Source organism: Lygodium microphyllum, chromosome 2, assembly GCF_053477565.2.
Source record: "Lygodium microphyllum isolate KBCC chromosome 2, Lygodium_microphyllum_v1.1.10, whole genome shotgun sequence".
NCBI lineage: Eukaryota > Viridiplantae > Streptophyta > Polypodiopsida > Schizaeales > Lygodiaceae > Lygodium > Lygodium microphyllum.
The window spans coordinates 55,306,741-55,329,182 of NC_141136.1; the positions used below are offsets into that span (position 1 = coordinate 55,306,741).

The window sequence follows — 22,442 nt, forward strand, 5'->3', positions numbered from 1 at the left end:
AGATGCTTGGGATTTTTCCTCTTGGAGCTCCAGAGGCGCAGAGCAACAATTCTACGGAGTAGGAGGCCCCCACAGCTCGGCTCACATAGACAGAGAGCAGTCACTGACTTTTTCATGGATACACGACAGAGTATGGCAGATACCACTACTACTGCCACACAGCCTACAGGAATACATCATCATTGGACCTCATCTTCTGTAGGTGTCCCTTTGGATAGAGCAGTGGCACTTAGCCGGTCTAGGCGCCCACGTCCACCCGGACGAAGGCCTAGACATCCACACCACAGACAAATTAAAGCCATCATTGAGCGCCACAGGAGACAGATGCCAAGACGCCTTAGCTATGCAGAGATACACTTCCCTAGAGAACAGACATATCATTGATGGAGAGTTTTCCTTTCTCTACTCTCACTTTCAGATCACTGACATGTTTCCCTTTATGGGACACTATTTCATTTCATTTCATTTCCTTTTCAGTCTTATAGGCATGTTCTTCATCTTTCTTCTCGTTCTAGATGAGAAACACACCATCATCATTGTATGTACTGTTTTGGTCTCATAGGCCACATTGGCCTTTTAGAGACGTTAATATACTCTCTCTCTCTCTCTCTCTCTCTCTCTCTCTCTCATAATGAATTGTTATATTATATCATGTCACAAAGGAAGTATAGAAGCCAAGGCAAGGTCACTGAAGAGGTCGCCCGATGCCAAGAAACTAAATCATCTTTGACCAAGATATCAGCATGCTGAATATGACCAAGCTGCCACTGAAGAAGTCCCGTAAGATTCGTGCACAAAATGAGGGGCTTTTCAGTTTTTTAGCTCTCGCACGCATCATGAGGCGCATAACAACTGGTTACTGTCAGCAAGCGTCCCGAGGCAAATTTTGACAAGATTTCAGATTGTAAGGGATAATTTCTTCATTTTCTTAAAAATTTTAAGAAGAAATTTGGGTCTTTTGGCCCAACACACTTCCAAGACAAGGAACAGATGTTACAACAGCATTATCATGTTGTGTATGTCAAATTTGGCAGTGAATTTTGGGGATCTTTTATAAAAATTGGAAAGTTTCAGCATTGAATTGTTGTACATTGTCTTTTTGGGCACACATCTCAAGGCGAGTATTGTATCATTGTAGATTGCAGGCTGAGTGCTAATTTGTGCACACAGCATTGTATCATTGTAGATTGCAGGCTGAGTGCTAATTTGTGCAATTTTGGGCACGTTTGTCAAGATTTCTAATAGTTTGATAGTTTGGTACTCTCAATCCAATCTTGTGTGGGGAATTTTGGTACTCAGTAGAGTACATTTTATACTTCAACGTGAGGCATTTGGCTGCAGATTTTTGTGTATCACAAGCAACATGGCATGTCAAGGGCATGATGACCAAAGTAGTATCCTAGGTGTCCTCACTCAAGAGACAAGCTAGATAGCACCAACTACCCTCTTTGGAGCTTTATGGTGCGTAATCTTCTTGTGGTGAAGGATTTGTGGGACTACCACTAGTGATTTGCAACGACCAAGAGGTCTTGCACCTCAAACACATCAACATAATGCTAGAGGACACGTTGCTTACTGCTGCACCCCCTCCTCCTCCTACAAATGATCAGTAGAGGTGGGACTTGAAGAATGCACATGCCTAATCTTTGATTGTCTTGTTAGTAAAGAGACATATTATTCCACATATTTGGCCTCGTAAGAACTCAAAAGCAACTTGGAAGGTGCTAGAACATATGGTTGCAACGCATAATGAAGCTAGGATATCTTATCTCCAAAGAGAGCTACCTAATGCAAATATGGATGAGGCTGACAATATGACTGATCACCTCACACATATACAAGATTTGCACGAACAGCTACTACTGAATGTCGATGAGGTCATTCAAGATGCAAAAATTGAGAATATTACACTAAACTCACTTCCTGAGTCATATCTTGGATTCCACACCTCATTGATGTTGTCTTTGAGAGGGGGCAACAGCTCGCCTTGCATTTGTGGAATTGAAAGGCCTCTTGTTACAAGACGAACAAACTCAAAAGAATGTTGCAATGCATTCAAATGATATAGCCATGCTCTCAAAGTACAAGGGCAAGGAAAAAGTAAGCAGAATATGAAAATTTTTTCAAAGAGAAAGAGGAAATGTCATTATTGCAAAAGGCCAGATCATTATATTGACTAATGCAAGAAGCAATTGGCCAAAGAAAACAAAAAATACTCTAGTTTGATTGACCAAGAGACATCAGCCAGCAAATCTTTTGATGGTGATGCTATAACCAATTTTGTGGAGGAGGATAATGTATTTTAAACATGCAATTTTCATTCTCAGATGGCTAATTCAGCATTTAATATTGTTGAAACGCAACATACGAGGCATTTTGACAATGGGCTGTCCAAGCATATCACTTTCAGGAAGTGTCTCTTTACATCTTTGCATTCAACACTTGCAAGGAAGTGTGTTACATGTGCGAATAGTAGCAATTATAATAGATGTGGCATTGGTTCACCCTTAATCACTGGTACAGATGGTTCAAATTTCATGCTTCTCAATGTTTTCTTTGTGCCATGCATCATAAAGAATCTTTTGACACTATATCTGCTTTCAATAAGTATGGCTTTCAAGTCATCTTTGAAAATGACAAATACATTGTCAAAGACAAAGAGATGGATTATACCCTCAAGTTATTCCGCACCCTATATAAGGGTCTCTTTTTTTTGGATATGTATGACAAACAATCTCATGATGCTTTGTCAATTAGTAAAAAGGCTTTTGGCACAAAATGGGCTTTTTAACTCAAAAGTAAGGTAAATGGCATTATTGATAGGTAGAACGCACATTTAGTAGCAAAAGGCTATGAACAAAAAAAGGGCATAGATTATGAGAAAACCTTTCCTTCTACATCTTGTATGAGTACAGCGAGATGTGTCATTACTATGGCTGCAAATTATGGATGGAAAATACATCAATTGGACATAAAGATAACATTTTTGAATGGAAATCTACATGAGGATGTTTATGTTTCAAAACCTCCAGATTTGTGGTGAAGGGGAAAGAGCACACGGTCTGAAAGTTACATGAGGCTCTTGATGGTCTCAAACAAGCTTCTCGTGCATGGTACTTTGAAATTGATGCTTATTTGGCCAGCAAAGGTTCAAAAATAGTCCAACAGAATGAAGGGGAGACTTACTGGTTATTATTCTTTATATGGATGATATGCTCCTCATTGAACCTAAACAATATAAAATTGCAAATTTCAAAAATGAATTGAAACGTGCATTCGCTATGTCAAATATGGATTGTTTACACCACTATTTGGGGATTCAATTCACCCAAAATCAATATGGCATCATCATGTCACAATCACAATATATGGACAAGTTTTTACATAGGCACACACCTATGAAACCAAGCCTAAAGCTATCTATGCATTATGTTAAAGAGATGTCTAATGTTGTAATTTACAACCAATCTATTGGTTGTGTTATTTATCTTTGCAACACATGACTTGACATTCAGAATGTAGTATCTCATGTGAGTAGGTTTATAAATAGCCCATGGACTGTACATTGGCAAGTTGTTAAGCAAACCTTTAGATATTTACAAGGTACTCAATCACATGCATAGATCGTTGGCTGCTTTATATTTATCATTCGAGAGTTCTATACCTATTCTTTTTGATAGTCAAAGTGTTACTGCAATGCCATGGAATCTTATGTTTCATGATTCCACAAAACACATTGAGGTTACATTACCATCATGTCAGAGAGAGATGCTGTGCAAGGAGATCAACTTGATGTATGTTCCCACACAAAAAAAAGTTGCTGGCATGTTCACCAAGCATTACCACTTGAGAAGTTTGAGGCTTTTCCAAAGTCCTTGAACTTATTATCCTTTGGTGATTGATCATCCTTTGTACTTTATCACATTGGCACTACAAGGGGATGTTAGAATTTGCTAATTTTGGGTAATGCCCAATGTTATTCGTGTAGTGTGATGCTTGCACTTGGGAGCACATAATCACACAAAATAGAAAAGACTTTTAGGGATCTAAGACAGCTTCCATTATTCTTCTACCACGATCATCACTTGCAATCAAAATGATTGACAAAGGGGGTGTCAAGAGAGACAAGCATCCATAAGCACCTCTTCACATCACCCTATTATAAAAGCATACCCTCACAGCCTTAAGGGTGCATTTCTATGTCATTAATACTTGGCACACCAATGATTTGAACCCAGACAAGGCACGAAATCTAATTGCCTTACTGTAGTGCAGAAAGGAAATATCTAGCCTACACATTACAGTGCATCATCCTAGAGTTTATAGGAGTAATAATGTCATGTACAAACTGATTTTGGGTCAACCATACAAACTCATTTTGACCTTCAAGAAGACAAGGCAGAGAACCAACCAAATATCATGTCAACCATGCATGATCATAGAGAATGAATAAAGAAACCATGTATCAATGAGCTCATCCACACAAAACTAAAACAGAGTGGACTGTTCATAGGCTAAGGATCATAAGTGGCCACTTGCCACCCAAACCATCATGTATTCTATACCTTGGAGTAATTTCTGTATAATAAATAGAACCCTGTTTGCTCTAAGATGATCAGCCTAAATTATTATGTAAATATTTGTCCAATCTCTATATGTAACACATATTAGTGATAAGCAATAAAACATAGTGGCAAAGCATGTTACTTCTTCCAAAGCTTACAATTAACCACTTTTTTCCTTGCATTTAGAAAACATCATGTTAGATTTACATCTTCAAACCCTTTCATCTTTAAGGATTAGCACATCAGGACATACCCAGATTGTGGTTAACCATTATGTTTCTCGCAACTCAAAAGTCTGGTCTGCTTAACTAAAAAAACTACCTGTACTTTGCAAACTGTTCCACAGTTCTCAAGGCACCTTGTATAGACAGTTGCACAGTTATAAGCCCCTTTGTGGTGTTCAGAACCTACATATAATTAAATTTTTGGTTTAAGACATGGCTCTATGCATAAAAAACTGTACAGATCTGCCCATAAAACATAAAGCATGAAAAAATATATAATACTTATCTTACCGCATAGCGAGGAGCCTTGTGAAGTTTATGTCCTCTTCCAAGTCCAAAGCTCTCTCTATCCTACAGAAAATAATTTACTATTTATTAGGATTGACCAGTTCTATGCCATCTCAAACCACCTTTCCTATTTCAAGAGCTGAAAAAGGAATTTTTTTTCACAATACAGCAGGTCATGAACAGCAATTATTGTTTAACTAAATTATCTTCAGGTGTTAACATCATAAATGCATCAAGTTTGTTTGGTGCAAATCTTCATACTCCACCATGTGTCCTGATTCCCCTTGATTTCGAAGCCCCAAACTGTAACCATCTAGTCCAAAAGGTTTTCCTAGCAAAGAGAATAAATGTCATGGAGACATGTATTCTGAATGCTTAGCTTTGGCATTATTAGGTTGTGCAAATGTAAAGTACAAGTCAATTAAGTCGTGATGATGGCCTAAGAACCTCAAGTGAGCAAGGGAAAACATTGACAAAAGTTTTATAAAGTTATGGTGGACAAGTACATTAGGTGCATGGTGTCACTTTTGGGTCTAGGCCATTAATTGGGACACTAAAATATCTAGTGGTGACATTGGGGACTAGGCATTAATTAATTAATTAATGCTAGTCCTAGGCCAATTAATGTTTGGAACAATTAAATGTTCCACGAAGGCTAGCACCCTAAATGTGAATGTGCACTAGCCATTCCTTGGGCAAGGATGACTAATTTTCCAAAATTAAATTCTATCAATCAATTAATTCAAAGCTGGGAATTGCATTTAGAAAGCTGCCAAGTGGCAAACTTATCCATGCAAGGCTGAAAGAGGGCTGCGGGGGCTAGTTGAGGGTAGTTCCAACCATTGTTCAAGCACAAAGAGGAAAGCTATTGCTGCATTTTCCATGCATTGGTGATGCACACAGCCATTGATTGTTGAGCTAAAAATCCTAAATGCATTCTAAACTTAAAAAGCTCTTAATAACAGCCCCAAAACTCAAAATTACCAAACTTAAATTAAAAACAAACCCTAATTTGGGAGGATCCATCCATCTATAAATAAACAAGCTGCCCACCACTCCTGACTCCGCCTAATCTCGTTTTTCCAGTTTGTTGGTGCCATCTCTCTGCTGTCCACACCCCGTTTGCGGAGGATATCTCAGTTCGAGTTGTTGCCCACTATGTCCATCATTAAGCACTTGCTGTCCAACCCCTTGCTGCTACTGGCGACTGTTTCCAGCCGGCTGTCATCACCAGAACAGCTGCATTTACTACTACAGATCATGTTCCAGCCTGCATTTATCCTCTCCTTTTTGTTGCCAGCTGCCAACATAATCCGCGATCCCTGCCTGTGCTGTACCAGCGCTGCCATGACTCAGCCAGAACTGCCACATCATTATCTGATCAATGTTTTGCTAACTCTGCCCCCAACTGCTCAATCAGGACTCGGACATCAATCCATCCTCTCCTGAACTGCATTTGCTGCTGGCTGGCATCTCCAAAGACTTTCCCACTCATACTCTCTACCTCATTCCTTTGAGACACCAGAGTTTGAGGTGTAGACCATCTCATGGGCTACATATTGATGCCCTTTGATCCATGATCCGAGCTCCCTAGGCATTTAAACTGTCATTAAATGCAGTTGTTGCCCCTAGTGTCCTAGTCACTAAGTAACACTAGCTAGTGTCCTAGGCACTTAGTGCCACTAGGATTAGGATTTCACTTAGGGTTCCTATGGCACTTGAGTCATTAGGGTTTTATTTTATTATACAAAGACACTTTTTGCCTCATTAGCACACAAGTGTGGCATTATTCATTTTGATCGCCTTCTACGTTGAATTCTCTCTCACTTATTAATGCATTGTCTTTCATCTTGTGATTGAGTTATTGTGCATCAATTAATTCATTCTCTATCAATTGATCGCGCAATTACTTCACACCTGGGCCAATAGTGGTATCATAATGAGGTTACCTTCATCGCTCTCGCCATTGCTCATGATCATTTTCCATGCAACCATTGCCATTGAGCACCACACTTCAATCGACTGCCACCCAAAGCCATTGCCATCACGCCAACCTCTAACAACTTCGATGAGTGGTGATAGATGGTTGGATGCCATTGTTTCGACCATTGTCACCACCACTTGATCTTTGCATGATACATCAAGTGTTGCTTGTCATCAAACGTCCTTGTCAATTGCCTACTTGCAAGCACAATCGCCACTTGTGGATTACAAGTCTACCCCCCTCCATTGTTGCCTTTGTGCCTATTTGTTGCTACCTTCATGCTTTGATAGAATGCCACGTTGTGCCACCCCCATTACAATGTGCTGAACTACTCCTAACAACCCAACAGACTGAATGAGTCTCTCACCTTCCTGCCACCACTAGCACTTGGTCACTACATCACTTCTACCACAAACCTGCACCTGAAGCCACACTCATCACACCAATTTGGACACAACACCTCTTCAATGGCTATACTATTCAATGCCACATAGTAACTAACAAGTTACTGCCTTCAACCAATCGAGTCCACGTCACCAATTGTGCCGCCCAATGCCTAGTCTTCATCACAAACGACAATTCACATCAAGCGCTCGACAGTTTTCAGAATTGATTTATAAAAAATTCAATTTATTTCTTTTATATTCGACCAAAGCACCTATTCACACATGCTGCCCTTTCCAAGAAAAAACTTGCCCAAATTAGGGGCTTCTTTCAAATTCTCTCAATTCATCCCTAATTCATGCTTAAACTTTGTGGTTTTCATCATTCATTAAAAATCTGGGGCCTTTCACCAAAATGGTCCAATTTTACCCAAACTTCACCAAAAAATTTAGAACTTTTCAAGAATTTGAAATTCTTCATCGACATTGAGGCTCAATTCAGTACTTGCGCAAGGTTTGGCATCTTTCAAGTAAACATTTCACAAAAAACGTCCAATTTCTAGATAAATTTGAGGCTTTTTGGCATTCAAGCTCAATTTCACCCCAATTTCTTCGATAATTTTGAGTCTTTTTGTAATTCATCAAATTTCTTCAAAATCGAGGCGCAATTCACCTTGAGGTGCATCATTCAACATTAGTTGGGCAATAATTTTATCCAATTTCTTCAAATTCTCTTCAATTTTCAGGTCAAATTTGGAGCTTCTGCCCAATTCCACCTCCGAAGCACTCGAAATTTGGGGCTTTTGCCTAATTCATTTTCTTTGGCCTTGACATGCTCAAAAATAATATTATTTGGCTGTTGGCCCTTTTTTCCCCCAACATTGAAGACAATTTATCTTATCTTGGCGATTTATTGGGCAAATTTTCATCATATTCTGCTGTTGTTCGCCATATTGAAGCACTTTCAGCCATTAATCTCTGATTTCAGCATATTGCTGATTCCCACCTTTATTGGGTAATATTTTACTTCTGAAATTTTTCTTTTGCATATTTTCCTCTCCTCAACAGGAAAATAACAATAAAAATTTATTGTTCTTCATATTATTTGACTTCATTGAGGTCGGCAGCATCTCTTCTATCAGTGATTTATTATTATTGGGGCATTTATTTTCTCTCTTCACTTGGAAATTATGGCATGACATCACTAAATGCCGTAAGCACATTGCATTGGATTAGAAAAAGAAGTCCGATCTCATTGTCACCAACAAGAAAGTCAATCTCGCGTAGCACAAGGAATATAATTTTTTCATCAAATGTCATTATAATCCTTCTCTACATGATGCTTGTTCTTACATCACTAATGCAGCTTCTACTTGGTGTTTCGATAGTGGTGCTTAGGTTCTAAGCACATCACTTCTTGTCGAAAATTATTCTAATCTATTTCTTATATACCTAAGGGGGGTAAAGTCATGTGCAAACAATGCCTCTTATGCAATTAAAGGCATTGGTACTGGCCACCTCAAGGACACCAAGGATTTAAGTCTTTTCCTCAAGACTATTTCTTCCCTTTGTTAGCTTTATTTATCCTCGTGTGTGAACACACATTATTGTGTGTAAAAGTGCATGTTTAGGTGTGAACACCTTTTACACCACTCACCATTAAACAAGGGTCAAAGGTGTAGGTGGATACCTCATCCTATATATTCAAGCCCTATCACTATAAATCTATCTTTCAATCTCTCTCTCTCTCTCTCTCTCTCTCTCTCTCTCTCTCTCTCTCTCTCTCTCTCTCTCTCTCTCTGTGTGTGTGTGTGTGTGTGGAGTTCCGTCTACCATAGCCTACTAGACACATGCGAACTCCATACCCAATAGTGGTATCACAACAATCCATCTAATTTGTCCCAAAGAAGTAGCAGCATGTGTGCACACCCCATGACTTCTTATTCATAATGCAGCAGCAACAACAACTGAAGAAGAACAAGAAGAAGAAGGAGAAGTCTGCCCAGACTTGAAGAAGAAAAACAAAAAGAAAATGCTTATGTTGCCACCTACGCTAACTGTCCCGCTTGTCTAAGGTCTTGTCTGCATGCCTCCCAAAAGCTTCAACTCTAGATGTGCTACGTGGTGATTGTCCATCCCTACCCATGACTGACACAAGTCACATGTTGGTTGGTGACTGTGTTGCCTGGACACCTAGCTCCTTCCAACCCTACTATGCACACATTTGAATTCACCTCACCCTCCTCAATAGACACATACATCCCCCTACATGCAGCCCATCAGACCTGTCCCCATCACAAGCACAGCCACATCATCAAGGTATCATCTCACTCTACCCATCATCCACCATACTCATGTGCAAAGATAAGGTTTACATTAAATGTTAATTATTTCAGTCTAAAACTTTAATTAGGGACTATTCACATGAAAATTGGGGTTTTTCGATTCCCATTGAGATCTCCCAAAATTTCATGACCAATATTTGGGTCTTTTTATCTTGGAGCCCTCTACCACTAAATTGAGGCCTTAGACAACATGTTGAAGACCACCTGAGCATGCACTTGTCGCATTGGTTTAAAAATCATCCACGAGGCGTTTAGTGCTTGCTAACGCCGTAGCAAGCAATCGACATAAATCACGATATCCTCAACATCAACATCAAGGGGGGATTTTTATCTTGATAAAATTTAATTAGAATTTTACCATTTTAAAAATCATAAAAATTAAAAATTAAAATATAAAAATGTGGTTGAAATTAGATATTGGCCATGCTCATACGTATGCTAAGATTTTTCGTCACATATTAAATAATTATGTGGGATCCTTTGCCCGAATTTTAATCCAAAATGAGTTGTATCTCTTTTTATTTTTTTTCATTCTGATTCACAAAGTAGCTATATTTCAAGGGGAATCATAACCACTTTCCGAGTGACCTTTGAGTTGATCTCAAAAGCTATACCCATGTATTTGACCTTTGGTCATGTTGCTAGTGCCTCTAAGCCATGCTAACTTCTGATCAACCTCTAAACCATACACACACATCTTGAAACCATGTCTTACTTCGGGTCCCTGAGCTTCTTAGGAGACCATGTCATCCTCACATTGCACATCTCTCTTACTTATATATATCTCCTTTTCTAGAATCACTGTACGAGATTAGACACTACCTCTTTGAGGTAAGTTCTTCCCTCTTTCCTTTCATATATTTCCTGTCACAGGTTCAATCACCCATAATCTGAAGGGAGGTTTGTTGGCTTATTTATCCTTGTGTGTGAGCACACATTATTATGTGTAAAAGTGTATTTAGGTGTAAACACCTTTTACAACACTTAGCATTAAATAGCAATCAAAGTTGTAGGTGGATACCTCAACCTATATATTCATACCCTATCACTTATACTTTCATCTTACTATCAATCTATCCTTCAGTTTGTATGTACTTGCAAGAGTTTATATATATATATATATATATATATATGCGCGAGCTCCATACCCAACACACTTATACATTGATCTATGGATTGTAATTGGGATAGTTATTTAGAAGACAATTTGACATATCTTCTTATGAAGGCTATTTCTCCATCAAACTTTCGAACTATTCAGTTATTTCAAACTATTCGTAGGTTGCTATATCCATTAGGATAAACATGTGCAACCATGACCACATATATCACTCTTTCTAGAATTTAGTTATTGTTCCTAAATTAGTATGCCCATTTCATGGAAAGGAGTTTGTAAACCATCTCATGGGCTATGCATTGATGCCCTTTGATCCATGATCTGGGCACCCTAGGCATTTAAACTATCATTAAGTGCAATTGTTGCCCCTAGTGTCCTAAGCATTAGTTGCTAGAAGTATAGCATAAGAACCCTATATAAGCAAGGGTGCGTGAGGGAAGGTAAGGTGTGAATGGACTAGAGGACATGGGAAACCCTAACCCTAGCTCACTTAAAGACTATATAAACATAGCTAAAGGTCACTCTCGGTAGATGAGAGAGTATATTAGTTGCACTTTGAAGCAACTTAATAAGCAATATCTTTTTCTTGTACTTGAGCTCTCTTTTCCCTCTTGTGTACACTCTTTCATGTTGCAACTCTAATATTTCAACATGGTATCAGAGCCATCTCTAATCCATTAGGCTTCCCTTAATCCTATCTCAATTGAGTGTACAAAAAGATTCATTCTTCATGTTATCCTCTCAACCTTCATAGCTAGTTCTAGACCTGCATAAGCTGAGAGGGATACACAATCACTGAGCACTTGTGCATTGTAGCTCCCTATCCGTCGCGCTACAACATCCACCATCGCACCCTCGCTTTCCCCCCCATTCCTTCCGCCCTGTCACCACTCTGGCGCGCTCCACCTCCCCCTCCCGCCAAGTAATCCCCCTGCTATCGGGCCCTCGTGCTGTCCCCCACCTCCCTCGCCTTGCGGTCGGTCCTTTCCTGAAGGCCCCCCCCGCACTGTTCCCATCTTGCACGTGCCATCCCGTGGCGTTCAACACCCCCCCTCCACCGCTAGAAATCACCACATCTGCCCCTTCTCGCCATCGCCCCCCCCACCTACCACACAACCTCTCCTCGTCTCCAAGCTGCATAAGCACAAGATCTTAGATCTGTGCAAAATCAGCTCAGAAATTTGGGGCTTTTCTCGAATCTGGGGATCTCAACACAGAATTGGACAATCTGACTCAGAAATTGCAAAGTCGATGCACATTTGCCCCGGAATATTGAGGCTTTTCACATTTTAGTGAAATTCTTTCAATTTCACTAAAATTAGTGCGCACAGGACTTGGAAAATTTGGGGATTTGTCCAGATTTCATGCGAGCAAGATGCAACAATGATATTTGTCTCAGAAATTGCAGGAATTTGTAACATTTTGTCTCCGACATTTGGGGCTTTTAATGTACATGCACAAATTGGGCTGAAATTTACCCAATTTCTTGACATTGAGGCACATTGGACCCCGTGCAATTTGGGGCTTCAGTGATTTGGTCAAAATTTGTGCAACATTTGGTCATTTCATGTATATGCAAGTTGAATTCCGTGCAATTTGGACATCAACACTTGGTGAAATTTGGCGGTTTTGCTGAAATTGCTTTATTTTGGCAAAATTGGACAGTCCTATGCATGACAGAGGAAATGCAGATGTGCGTTTGACGCTTTTAAGCACAAAATTTTCGGGCTTTTGACCATTGGTGTCAAATTTTATGCCCGTGGGTACATGTACAACAGAAATTGCAGCTGAAATTTTGGGTTTTCTCATGTAACGTGATGCACATGCCCTTGGAACAGCTGTAATCAGTTGGATAATGCTGTAGCACTTGTTTTGGCGCTTCTGAAAATTTAATTACAGATCTGAAATCTATACTTCTGCATGGTCATTTATTGCTGATTGGTACTTGTTTGTACCTTGGTCACTCGGGTGACAGTTTGGGCCTGCATTTACTGGTTTTTTGGTCACATTTGGGCTGAAAACCATGGCTGGCAGCAATGACAGTAGTAATTTGATGCATATAAAGAAGCTTGAAGGAGCACATAATTTTGCAATGTGGCAAAAACAGTACTACAATATCCTATTACAAAAGAAGCAGGCAAAGCCGATTAAAACTAAAGGGGCAAAGCCCGTGGAAATGGATCAGGATGATTGGGATGAGTTGAATGAGCTTGCACGCTCAACCATAGAGCTATCGATTTCCGATGCCTTGCTGTTCAACATTGAAGGTTTGGATTCTGCATATGCTATATGGACTAGATTGGAAGAACTGTATGCACAAATGAGTGCTGCAAGCAAAGTGTATTGGCTGAAAAAACTTATGGACTTGCGTATGAAAGAAGGTACAACAATGTCTACTCACTTGAGTGAGTTTAACTCCATTTTCAGCCAGCTAGTTGCCTTGAAGTTCATGATTGATGAGGAATTTAAGGCTACTTTCTTGTTTTGCACTCTACCAGAGAGTTGGGATACATTTAGGACTGCTATGAGCAATTCTAATGTGATCCTTTTGTATGTTGATGTAGAGAGTGTTCTACTTATGGAAGAGATGAATAGGGAGAACAATGCATCCAGTAAGTCTTCCAGTGCTTTGCATACTAGGGGCAGATCATAGCAAAAGCGCAAATATGATGGCAAGGGACGCAGTAAATCACATGGAAAAGATGTCGAATGCCATTATTGTGGCAAGAAGGGTCACTTTAAACGTGACTACTACAAATGGAAGAAAAAGAAAGAAAAAGGCAAGAAGACAGATAACTGCAAGGAAGAGAAGAAGGACAGTCAGCCTAAGAAAAGCAGTGTAAAAATTGAAGAGGTGAATGTAGTCACTCATGACAATGACAGTGGGAGTGATATACTCTTTGTCTCTTCACATTTTGGTGCACATACTCTACTTGCAAATATAGATGATGACATGCATACCTGGATTCTTAATTTAGGTGCTTCCTTTCATGTCACCCCTCATCTTGAGTGGTTTTCCACATATACAGGGGGTCGACATGGTGTTGTCCATCTTGGGACAACTATGCATGTGAGATTGCAGGTATTGGCAGTGTGCAATTACAGTTTCAGCATGGCTCTGTCTTTACACTTCAACATGTACGGCATGTATCTCAGCTCAAGAAGAGCTTGATTAGCACAGGGCAGCTAGATGATGATGGAAAATGGAAGATCTGTAAGGGATCTAGGGTTATTGCCAGAGGTTGCAAGAGTGATATGTTGTATCCACTTCATGTATCTAGTATGCGTGACCATGTTGTTGCCGTGACAGAGCAACCAAGTGTTTCTTTGTGGCATGGCCGGTTGGGACACATGAGTCAAACAGGAATGAAAGTGCTTTCTCCTTTGGGTTACTTGCCTTGTCTTTGTTATGCTGATTTTGAGCATTGTGATCATTGTATTTATGGCAAACATGCACAGACTTCTCACAAAAAGTCTCTTTCTTTGAAATCTTCTCCTCTAGAGTTAGTACATTCGGATGTATGTCAAATGCCAGAATTATCTTTAGGGGGGAAGAAATATTTTGTCACCTTTGTCGATGATGCTACACGGAAAGTATGGGTTTACCCTATTCGTAGCAAGGATGATGTGCTTGACAAGTTTAAAAAATTCTTGGCAGTGGCTGAAAATCAGACAGATAAGACACTTAAGTGTCTTCGCTCCGACAATGGTGGGGAATATGTGTCCAAAGTCTTTCAGGCATTTTGTGACAGCAAAGGGATAAAGAGAGAGCACACTGCCCCTCATAATCCACCCCAAAATGGAGTTGCAGAGCGTATGAATCGGACCACACAAGATAAGGTCCGTACGATACTGTCTCATGCTGCATTACACCATGGTTTTTGGGCAGAGGCTGTTATGACAGCCGCTCACTTGATTAATCGGTCACCAAACAGGTCTTTGTGGTGGGGGGGGGGGGTTCCCCAAGAAGCGTGGTCGGGCAAGGTACCTTCATATGCTCATCTGAAAGTTTTTGACTACAAGGCTTTTGTGCACATTCGTAAAAAAAAACGCAGCAAACTTGAGCCAAAGTCCTATAAATGCATTTTCCTAGGATATGGTGACCAGGGTGAAATGGGGTATAAATTGTGGGATCCCAAGAAAAGGAAAATAGTACACAACAATGACGTTATCTTCCGAGAAGATCGCATGCACAAACAACCCGAAAAGACTGTGGAGGTCCATAGGGTTGTATTCCAGGAAGAAATACCTTTTGGACAGCAAAATGTGCCCACTGTACAGCAACAAATACCTGCTGTAAATGAACCTGTAAATGCAGGAAATGATGCTGGAAATGATCAGCCAGCTATTGCCCATGAAAATGAACCATTACATGTGCAGGAACAGCTAGGACAGCAAGCTGTTAATGCTGATTTGCAGGCTGAAATGCCAGGACAGCATGCTGAAAATGGAAATTTGCAGGAACAACCAGCAAACAATGACCATTGGGTTAGGAGATCGTCTAGGGCTACTAGACAACCTCATAGATTTGTTCCTGGTGCAATTAATGTGGCTGAGTATGTCATGTTGACAGACTCTGGTGAACTGTCTTGCTTCATGGAAGCAATGGACAGACAGGACAGCAAGAAATGGTATAAAGCCATGCTGTCAGAGATGGAATCTCTTGAAAAAAATGGCACTTGGGACTTGGTGCAGTTGCCTGAAGGGCAAAAAACCCTTCCATGAAAATGGGTTTGCAAAATGAAGGTCACTTCTGGTTCCTCACCAAAGTACAAAGCAAGATTGGTTGCAAAGGGGTATAAGTAGGAGCATGGAATTGACTTTGATGAGATTTTCTCTCCTGTAGTCAAGATGACTACATTGAGAACCATTTTGGGCTTGGTTGTAGTTGAGGATATGGAGCTCATACAGATGGATGTAAAGATTGCGTTATTACATGGTGATCTGCATGAAGACATATATATGCAGCAGCCTGAAGGGTTTGTTGAACAAGGGAAAGAAAAAATTGTACGTAAACTCAAAAGAAGTTTGTATGGGCTGAAACAAGCACCAAGAGAAGGGTATCATAAGTTTGATACATTCATGCAGTCCCAAGGCTTTCATAGAAGTCAAGTGGATCACTGCTTGTACACCAAGAAGGCAACAGATGGCAGCTTGATTATCTTGGTTTTGTATGTTGATGACATGCTGATTGCTGGCAGGGATACTCATGCCTTGGATTCATTGAAGCAAAGTCTTCATGGTAGCTTTGACATGAAGGATCTAGATGATGCAAATCACATTCTTGGCATGCAAATACTCAGAGATAGATCTAAATGCTTACTCTATCTATCTCAGCAGGAGTATATCTCCAAAGTTTTGCAACGTTTCAATATGGAGGGGGGGAAAACAATTGGGATTCCATTGCCTCCATATGTGAAACTCGGTGCAGAGGACAGTCCTATATCTGATGATGAGGAGACTGAAATGGCCAAGATACCATATGCTTCAGCTGTTGGCATTTTGATGTATGCTGTGGTTGCTACACGTCCTGACATTGCTTTTGCAGTGGGAGTAGTTAGCAGATACATGGCAACCCCTGGCAAGAAGCACTGGGAGGGACTGAAAGGTATTATGAGATACCTCAAAGGCACAAAGGAGTTGTGCATCCACTTTGGAAAGCAGAAGGCATTTGTTGTTGGCTTTACGGATGCAAACTATGCTGGTCATGCGGACTGCAGGAAGTCCACTTCTGGGTATCTGTTTACTTTCACAAGAGGAGCAGTCTCTTGAATCTTTAGGCTACAAAAGTGTGTTGCATTGTCTACTACAGAGGTAGAGTATGTAGCTGCCACCACTGAAGCATGCAAGGAGCCTTTATGGCTTTCACGTCTGGTGGGAGAGCTTGGCATCACAGAGTTACCTGTTCTCCATTGTGATAGTCAGAGTGCTATCATGCTAGCACAGAACCCTGTCTTTCATGCAAAGACAAAGCACATACAAGTGAAGTACCACTTCATTAGAGATGTACTTGACAGCAAGAGCATTGACCTTGTCAAAGTGCATACAGATGATAATCCTGCAGACCTTCTCACGAAGGGTCTTCCAGCAGAGCGGTTTGCTCATTGCCGACAGATGATGGGAGTTGGATAGATATATTTATTTCAGCTTTGTACATACTTAGACTTAGCTGATTCTTTTCTCTTCTTAAGGCACATTGCCTTTAGGTGGGAGGTTGTTGGGAATAAAGGGCCATCGTACCTTTTATATGTGCACAGGTGTGAACACACCCTTAGCACATTGTACTTTCATACATATATCTATCTAAAACCTAAAGTGGTACTCTTGTCATCATACCGAAAAACGTGTTCACTCTCTACTCTGCTTACTCGCACTCTCTCTGTCTCTCTCACTACGCGTAAGGTCTGTCTACCTCGATCTCCATGCCTAACCTTGCCCTACAGAGCAGGAGGGCGAGCGATGAGCACCTCATAGCATCCCCCAACTCCTCCCACCTAGTAGGATCACATACCTCCACCTCCACCACCCACAGAGGCATCACAAGCTACCCCACCTAAGATTCCACTATCCCCCACACCCACCCGCTTCTGATGGATCCCCCCCCCCCCCCCGGACCCTATCCCACAGCCTCCCCCTTCCAGGGCCACCCGCCTCCCCCCTCCCCCCACATCCGCCTCCTATCTCCGATCACCCCACAATCCTTCGATCTGCCTCCTCCCCACCATCTCCCCCACCGATCAGTCCCCCTGATCCTCACCCAGTACATGTGATCCCCTCCCACATGGGGTGATGAGCCTCATACGCCTATATCTTCTCCTCAGCAACAGCCTAGTCTCCCCCCCCCCCCCCCACACACAACCACTAGCTCATCTAACCCAACCGCCCGATACACTTTCCCTTGATAGGCGCAGATGTTCCCAAAAGAGTTCTTCCGTAGTGGTCCGTGGTCCTACTCAAGAGTGGCGGAGTGCGGAGAGTTTCCACTGCCTCTAGCCCTATGGTCCGCCCGAGATTCACCACGGGGGAATGAAGTTCACCTTCCAGGTTTGCAACAAAGAACATTCGCATGCCCCATAGCTCTTCTTCTTCATTAGCAGTTTCCACACCGAATAGATGCCTATTCATTCAATCACACACTTCCCTATGAGTTTACATCTAGCATCCTGGAATGTAAATAGCCTCCACTACACTAGGGCATGTGGTTCCAAGAAGTTGATTGTTCAGCAGGAGTTGCAGTCTGCCCTTGCCAAACGGATCGACATCTTACTTCTGCAGGAGCACAAGCTCACCCCGCCTAGGCCCATCGGGTAGGGAAGGTACTTCCAGGCAGCTCACAAACCTACTAGGAGTACTCCATCGGTGCCCACAGAAGGAGTGGAGGCATATGCACCTCTATTGGCCCAAGGCTTACCGCCTCGGAGGAGAGAGCACTCCGGCGAGACCTAGCAGCCACGCAGAGACTACTCCAAGAGGTATGCACACGGGAAGCCCTTGCCGGTCTTGAGGACAAGCGCTAGGAGTTTTCCTTCCGTACCTCAATTGCCTTTTGGGTGCAGAAGGGGGACACGATGTACAGGGAGTTTTTTCTGGTGCATCAGCCTCGCACCTCAGGAGATCAAATTGGTAGCCTCCATGATCAATATGGGAGGATTTGCTCTAGCCCAGATGAGATGATGGAGATTACCACTGACTACTACAGACACCTTTTTCAACAGGAGGCAGTCTCAGCCAGGGGACAGCGTTGTAGATAGAAGATCTGGGACTCCATTCCTTTTCTCGTCACAGAGGAGATGGGACGCTCCCTCCTAGACCTCTTTACAGAGAAGGAAGTAGTGGCGGCTTTCCATGCACAGGATGGGCAGAAATGCCCGGGAAAGGATGGTCTTTCAAAGGCCTTCTTCACTATCTACTGGGAGGTGGTGAAGGACCCCCTACTACTAGCCTTTCATGAGATCTTCAGCTCAGAACGGATGTTAGGGAGTCTATCGGCAAGTCTGGTCAAACTCCTCCCCAAAGGAAGAGACCGGTTGGAGCTATCCCGATGGAGACCGATCACCTTGTTAGGAGTGGCCTATAAGGCACTGGCCAAGATGATCGGTAGGCGACTTCGCCCCATGCTTCCAAATATCATTCATGACACACAGACAGGTTTTGTCCAAGATAGACGCATCCTAAACAATGTTTTCACCTTCTTCGAGGCGACCAAGTGGGCCCAACACAGTGGTCACGGATTGGTTGTACTACTCCTAGGCTTTGAAAAGGCCTATGACAGGGTTGACTGGGACTTCTTAGAGGGCACCATGGTGAGTATAGGCTTTCCCAAAGCATGGATCTGCGAGGTTTCTACACTTTACAGATCGGCCACTAGGAGGGTTCTCATCGGTGGCAGGAGAAGGAAGGAGTTTCGGCTGGAGAGATCCGTCCAGCACGGCTGTCCTCTTGTCTCATATCTATTCTTACTCTTTGTAGAGGCGATGTCCTACTTCCTCTAATCTCATGTGAGCAAGCTACGTGGCCTTCGACTTCCAATGAGAGAGGAGACGGAACTGCTAGATTCAGAGTATGCAAATGATAGCGCACTTTATATAGAGGATGATGAGTTGATGTTGAAGAGAGTGAGACTAGCTCTAGGGGTGTTTTGCAGTGCAACTGGAGCAAAAATCAACTGGGGAAAGTTAGTTGGTTTTCTTACATACCCGGACTCTAGCACGGAGTGGGTCGTCCGCTTGGGATTCAAATGGCTGTGCAAGGGACAGACCGTCCAATACCTAAGGTTCCAGGTGAGACTCGACATTACTCTTGCCCAACAATTTCTTCCGATTCTCGATTCTATCAGGCAGAAGTTGATCTACAGGAGTACTGTCCGCCTTTCCTTAGCCAACCAAGCCCTGGTGGTCAACTAGGTCCTCCTAGCGACGGTTTGGTACATTGCCTCGTGTTGGTGCTTCTCCTCGTCTTGTGTGGTTCAGCCTCGCCGCCTATTCCAAAATTTTCTCTAGGCCGGCTCAGTTGGTTCCACGGATTCTCGGGTCAACGTAGCGTGGACCACCATCATCCGGCATTGGTCTAAGGGAGGGCTTGGGATCATATACCCAGAGTTCCAGAGCCTGGCCCTTTTGGGCAAGCTAGTAGTCTGTGTGCTCACACTAGGAGTGCAGACCTAGAAGGCCCTTTTGCAGAAGGGTCTCTAGGAGTGCAGACCGAGGCTTGGTGGTGATTGGAGGCCATCCTTGAGATGGATCTTCACGATTGCCCAAATCACACCACCCAGATCTTCCTTCCTCCACAGCCTACTTCGTGTGTGGCAAGGCCTCCACAAGGCCTTAATTAAGAGGCCCCCAAGATGCCAAGAGAAGATAGACCTGCCAACAGATGATCTAGAACCCCCAAGTCAGGATTGAGACAGGATACAGATTCGCGAGCGCCCCCACATCCAATGGGCTCGATGGGAGGCTGTGTTGGGATAAAGGCCTGTTTAACCTTCCAATATAGTACACCCACATTATTTAGTTGTACATGTGAATGCATCCTTATGTGCCATAAGTATAAATACATTTTATTATTTGTGTACCAACACATTTTTTCGGTACACTCAAATCTTATCGTACTTCACTCTCCCTGACTCTCTCTCACCAACCATCAAACTCTCACGCACGCTCACTCCTCGAACATCTACTGCACCCAATTGATCTCCAACAACTGGTATCAGAGCACAGAGTGCATGCTTCTCGAGATCTAACGAGATCAGCTGACGGAGCTAACGACCAGCAGACAACTGGAGTTCGTGGCGACCAACGTGTCAAGCAACAAGCGATAGGCGGCCTGCATCTAAGCATGCACGCGACTCAACGGGGCAGTGGTAGGCGAACAGTCTAGGCGGCAGTCAAGGGACCAAGTGGCAGAACTTCATAGCAGGGATGACAGGGGACCAGGCGGCAAGTACGCACGTGGCATCGGGCAGTGACGAGTCGCCAAGGTAGGTCACGCAATGACCAAGCGCCAGCGGAACCAGCACGTGGCTCACAGGCCAACGGACGGGGACCCACCAGTGTGCAAGTGACGATCGGGCGACAAGCGCACGTGGGAAACCAACAACGGGTCAACGGACCCCTGCCCACCCGGTCATTCTGCCATTTTTTTAAATCAAAACTTTATTTTCCTTTCAAATCTCTTTGGAAATTCCTTCTCATGACAGGGGTTCGTGCACTGGAGGCACAGTCCTGAAATCTGTGCGAATCTAGCCCGAAAATTTGGGGCTTTTCTTGGTTTTGATCTTGTCCATGCTTGCCAGTGACACTCAGGTCAAAAATTGCATGTGAAGTGTACAAGATAGAGGATCAGGAGGTGTTGCAGCGGGCATCAGGTTGTCAACGAGGAGCTGAAGTAAGAAGGGAGATTGACTTGGCGATCCCTCAAGAGTGGCTTGACCTCCTAATCCGAGAGCCAGGTAGTAGAATGAGGAGATCGTTGTCTTTCCTTGGAGGAGGATTTGTGTGGTTGGTCTCCAAGGGAAGACCTGGCGTCCGAACCCTTATGTGCTCTGGGAGGAGTTCCAAGAGTGGCGCCTCCGGATATGGGAGAGCAGGCCACTTGATGAGCTAGAGTGGGACCCCCGAGAGTGGTTATGGCCCGCCACTGCACTCGCCAAGAAGCCACTAAGGTTTTTCGAGTACACAACCAGGATTGGTAGACATATACTAATGCAACAAAACACGGATTGGGGACCTTCGCATAGCAGATACTAGGCCAAGCACAGCATCACGGATGCCTTCCGTCTTTGGGAAAGCTAGAGGCCGAGGAGGGTGTCGTATTTCCTTTGGCTTTTGGCACATGGAGGTTTGGCGGTTGGGAGTTGGCTGGCCCAAATGCAGTAGGATGGAGGGTGTAAGCACTTCCCACATCAACACTTGGAAACCCCAAAGCACTGCCTTTGGTCTTGCAAGGCGGCACAGCTCATATGGAGAGGAGCCTGCCGTATTCTCCGTCGTGTGGCACCCAACCTTGGATGCATCTCGTGGGGGGCCTTTTGCTAACAGGCAATCAGCCAGGGCTATCACCTTTTGTATGAGCCCGGAATGCAGGACACAATCTTTATCATTGAGGTTGAGTCTTGCGCAGTGGTCGGTTTGGAGACTTTACCTAGCTGCCAAGTGTTGGAGCCCACAGCAGACCGCTCAAACGTATGGGAGTTCGTAGGGAGTCTTACAGGATGGCACATCTGGAAGGCACGATGTAAGGAGGTTTTTGGCAAGGAGTATCTTTCACTACATGCGACTTTGGCAGAGCTTTGGACTTCCATCATCCACTCCCTCCGCAGTCGGTGGGACCAAGTACATGGCGAGTCTTGAGCTCGTCTTCAGGAGCTCCGTTTTCACTTTTTGCGCATTTGGGGTGGCTAGGACATGTTCTTCATGATGCACGCAAGTAGCCCTAGAAGGTGATATACCCCCCCTCCGTGGCTTCTTGCTCCCATCCCCCCCAAACCACCTTAAGAGACTTGTATACATTATGTATTTGTGATTTGCATCAGCTCCAG

The 22,442-nt window shown here is 43.0% G+C and overlaps 1 protein-coding gene across 1 annotated transcript in view; it reads right to left on the reverse strand.

Moving 5' to 3' along the window:
• The window catches only part of LOC148039758 (Cyclophilin-like peptidyl-prolyl cis-trans isomerase family protein), a 109,192-nt gene that overhangs the window by 18,924 nt on the left and 67,826 nt on the right, over positions 1–22,442 (reverse strand). The window contains exons 3-4 of the mRNA XM_087693655.1: positions 5,081–5,140; positions 4,887–4,972 (exon numbers count right to left, since the gene is read on the reverse strand). Of these exons, the coding sequence (XP_087549781.1) occupies positions 4,887–4,972; positions 5,081–5,140 (146 nt within the window). The remainder of the gene's footprint in view (positions 1–4,886; positions 4,973–5,080; positions 5,141–22,442) is intronic.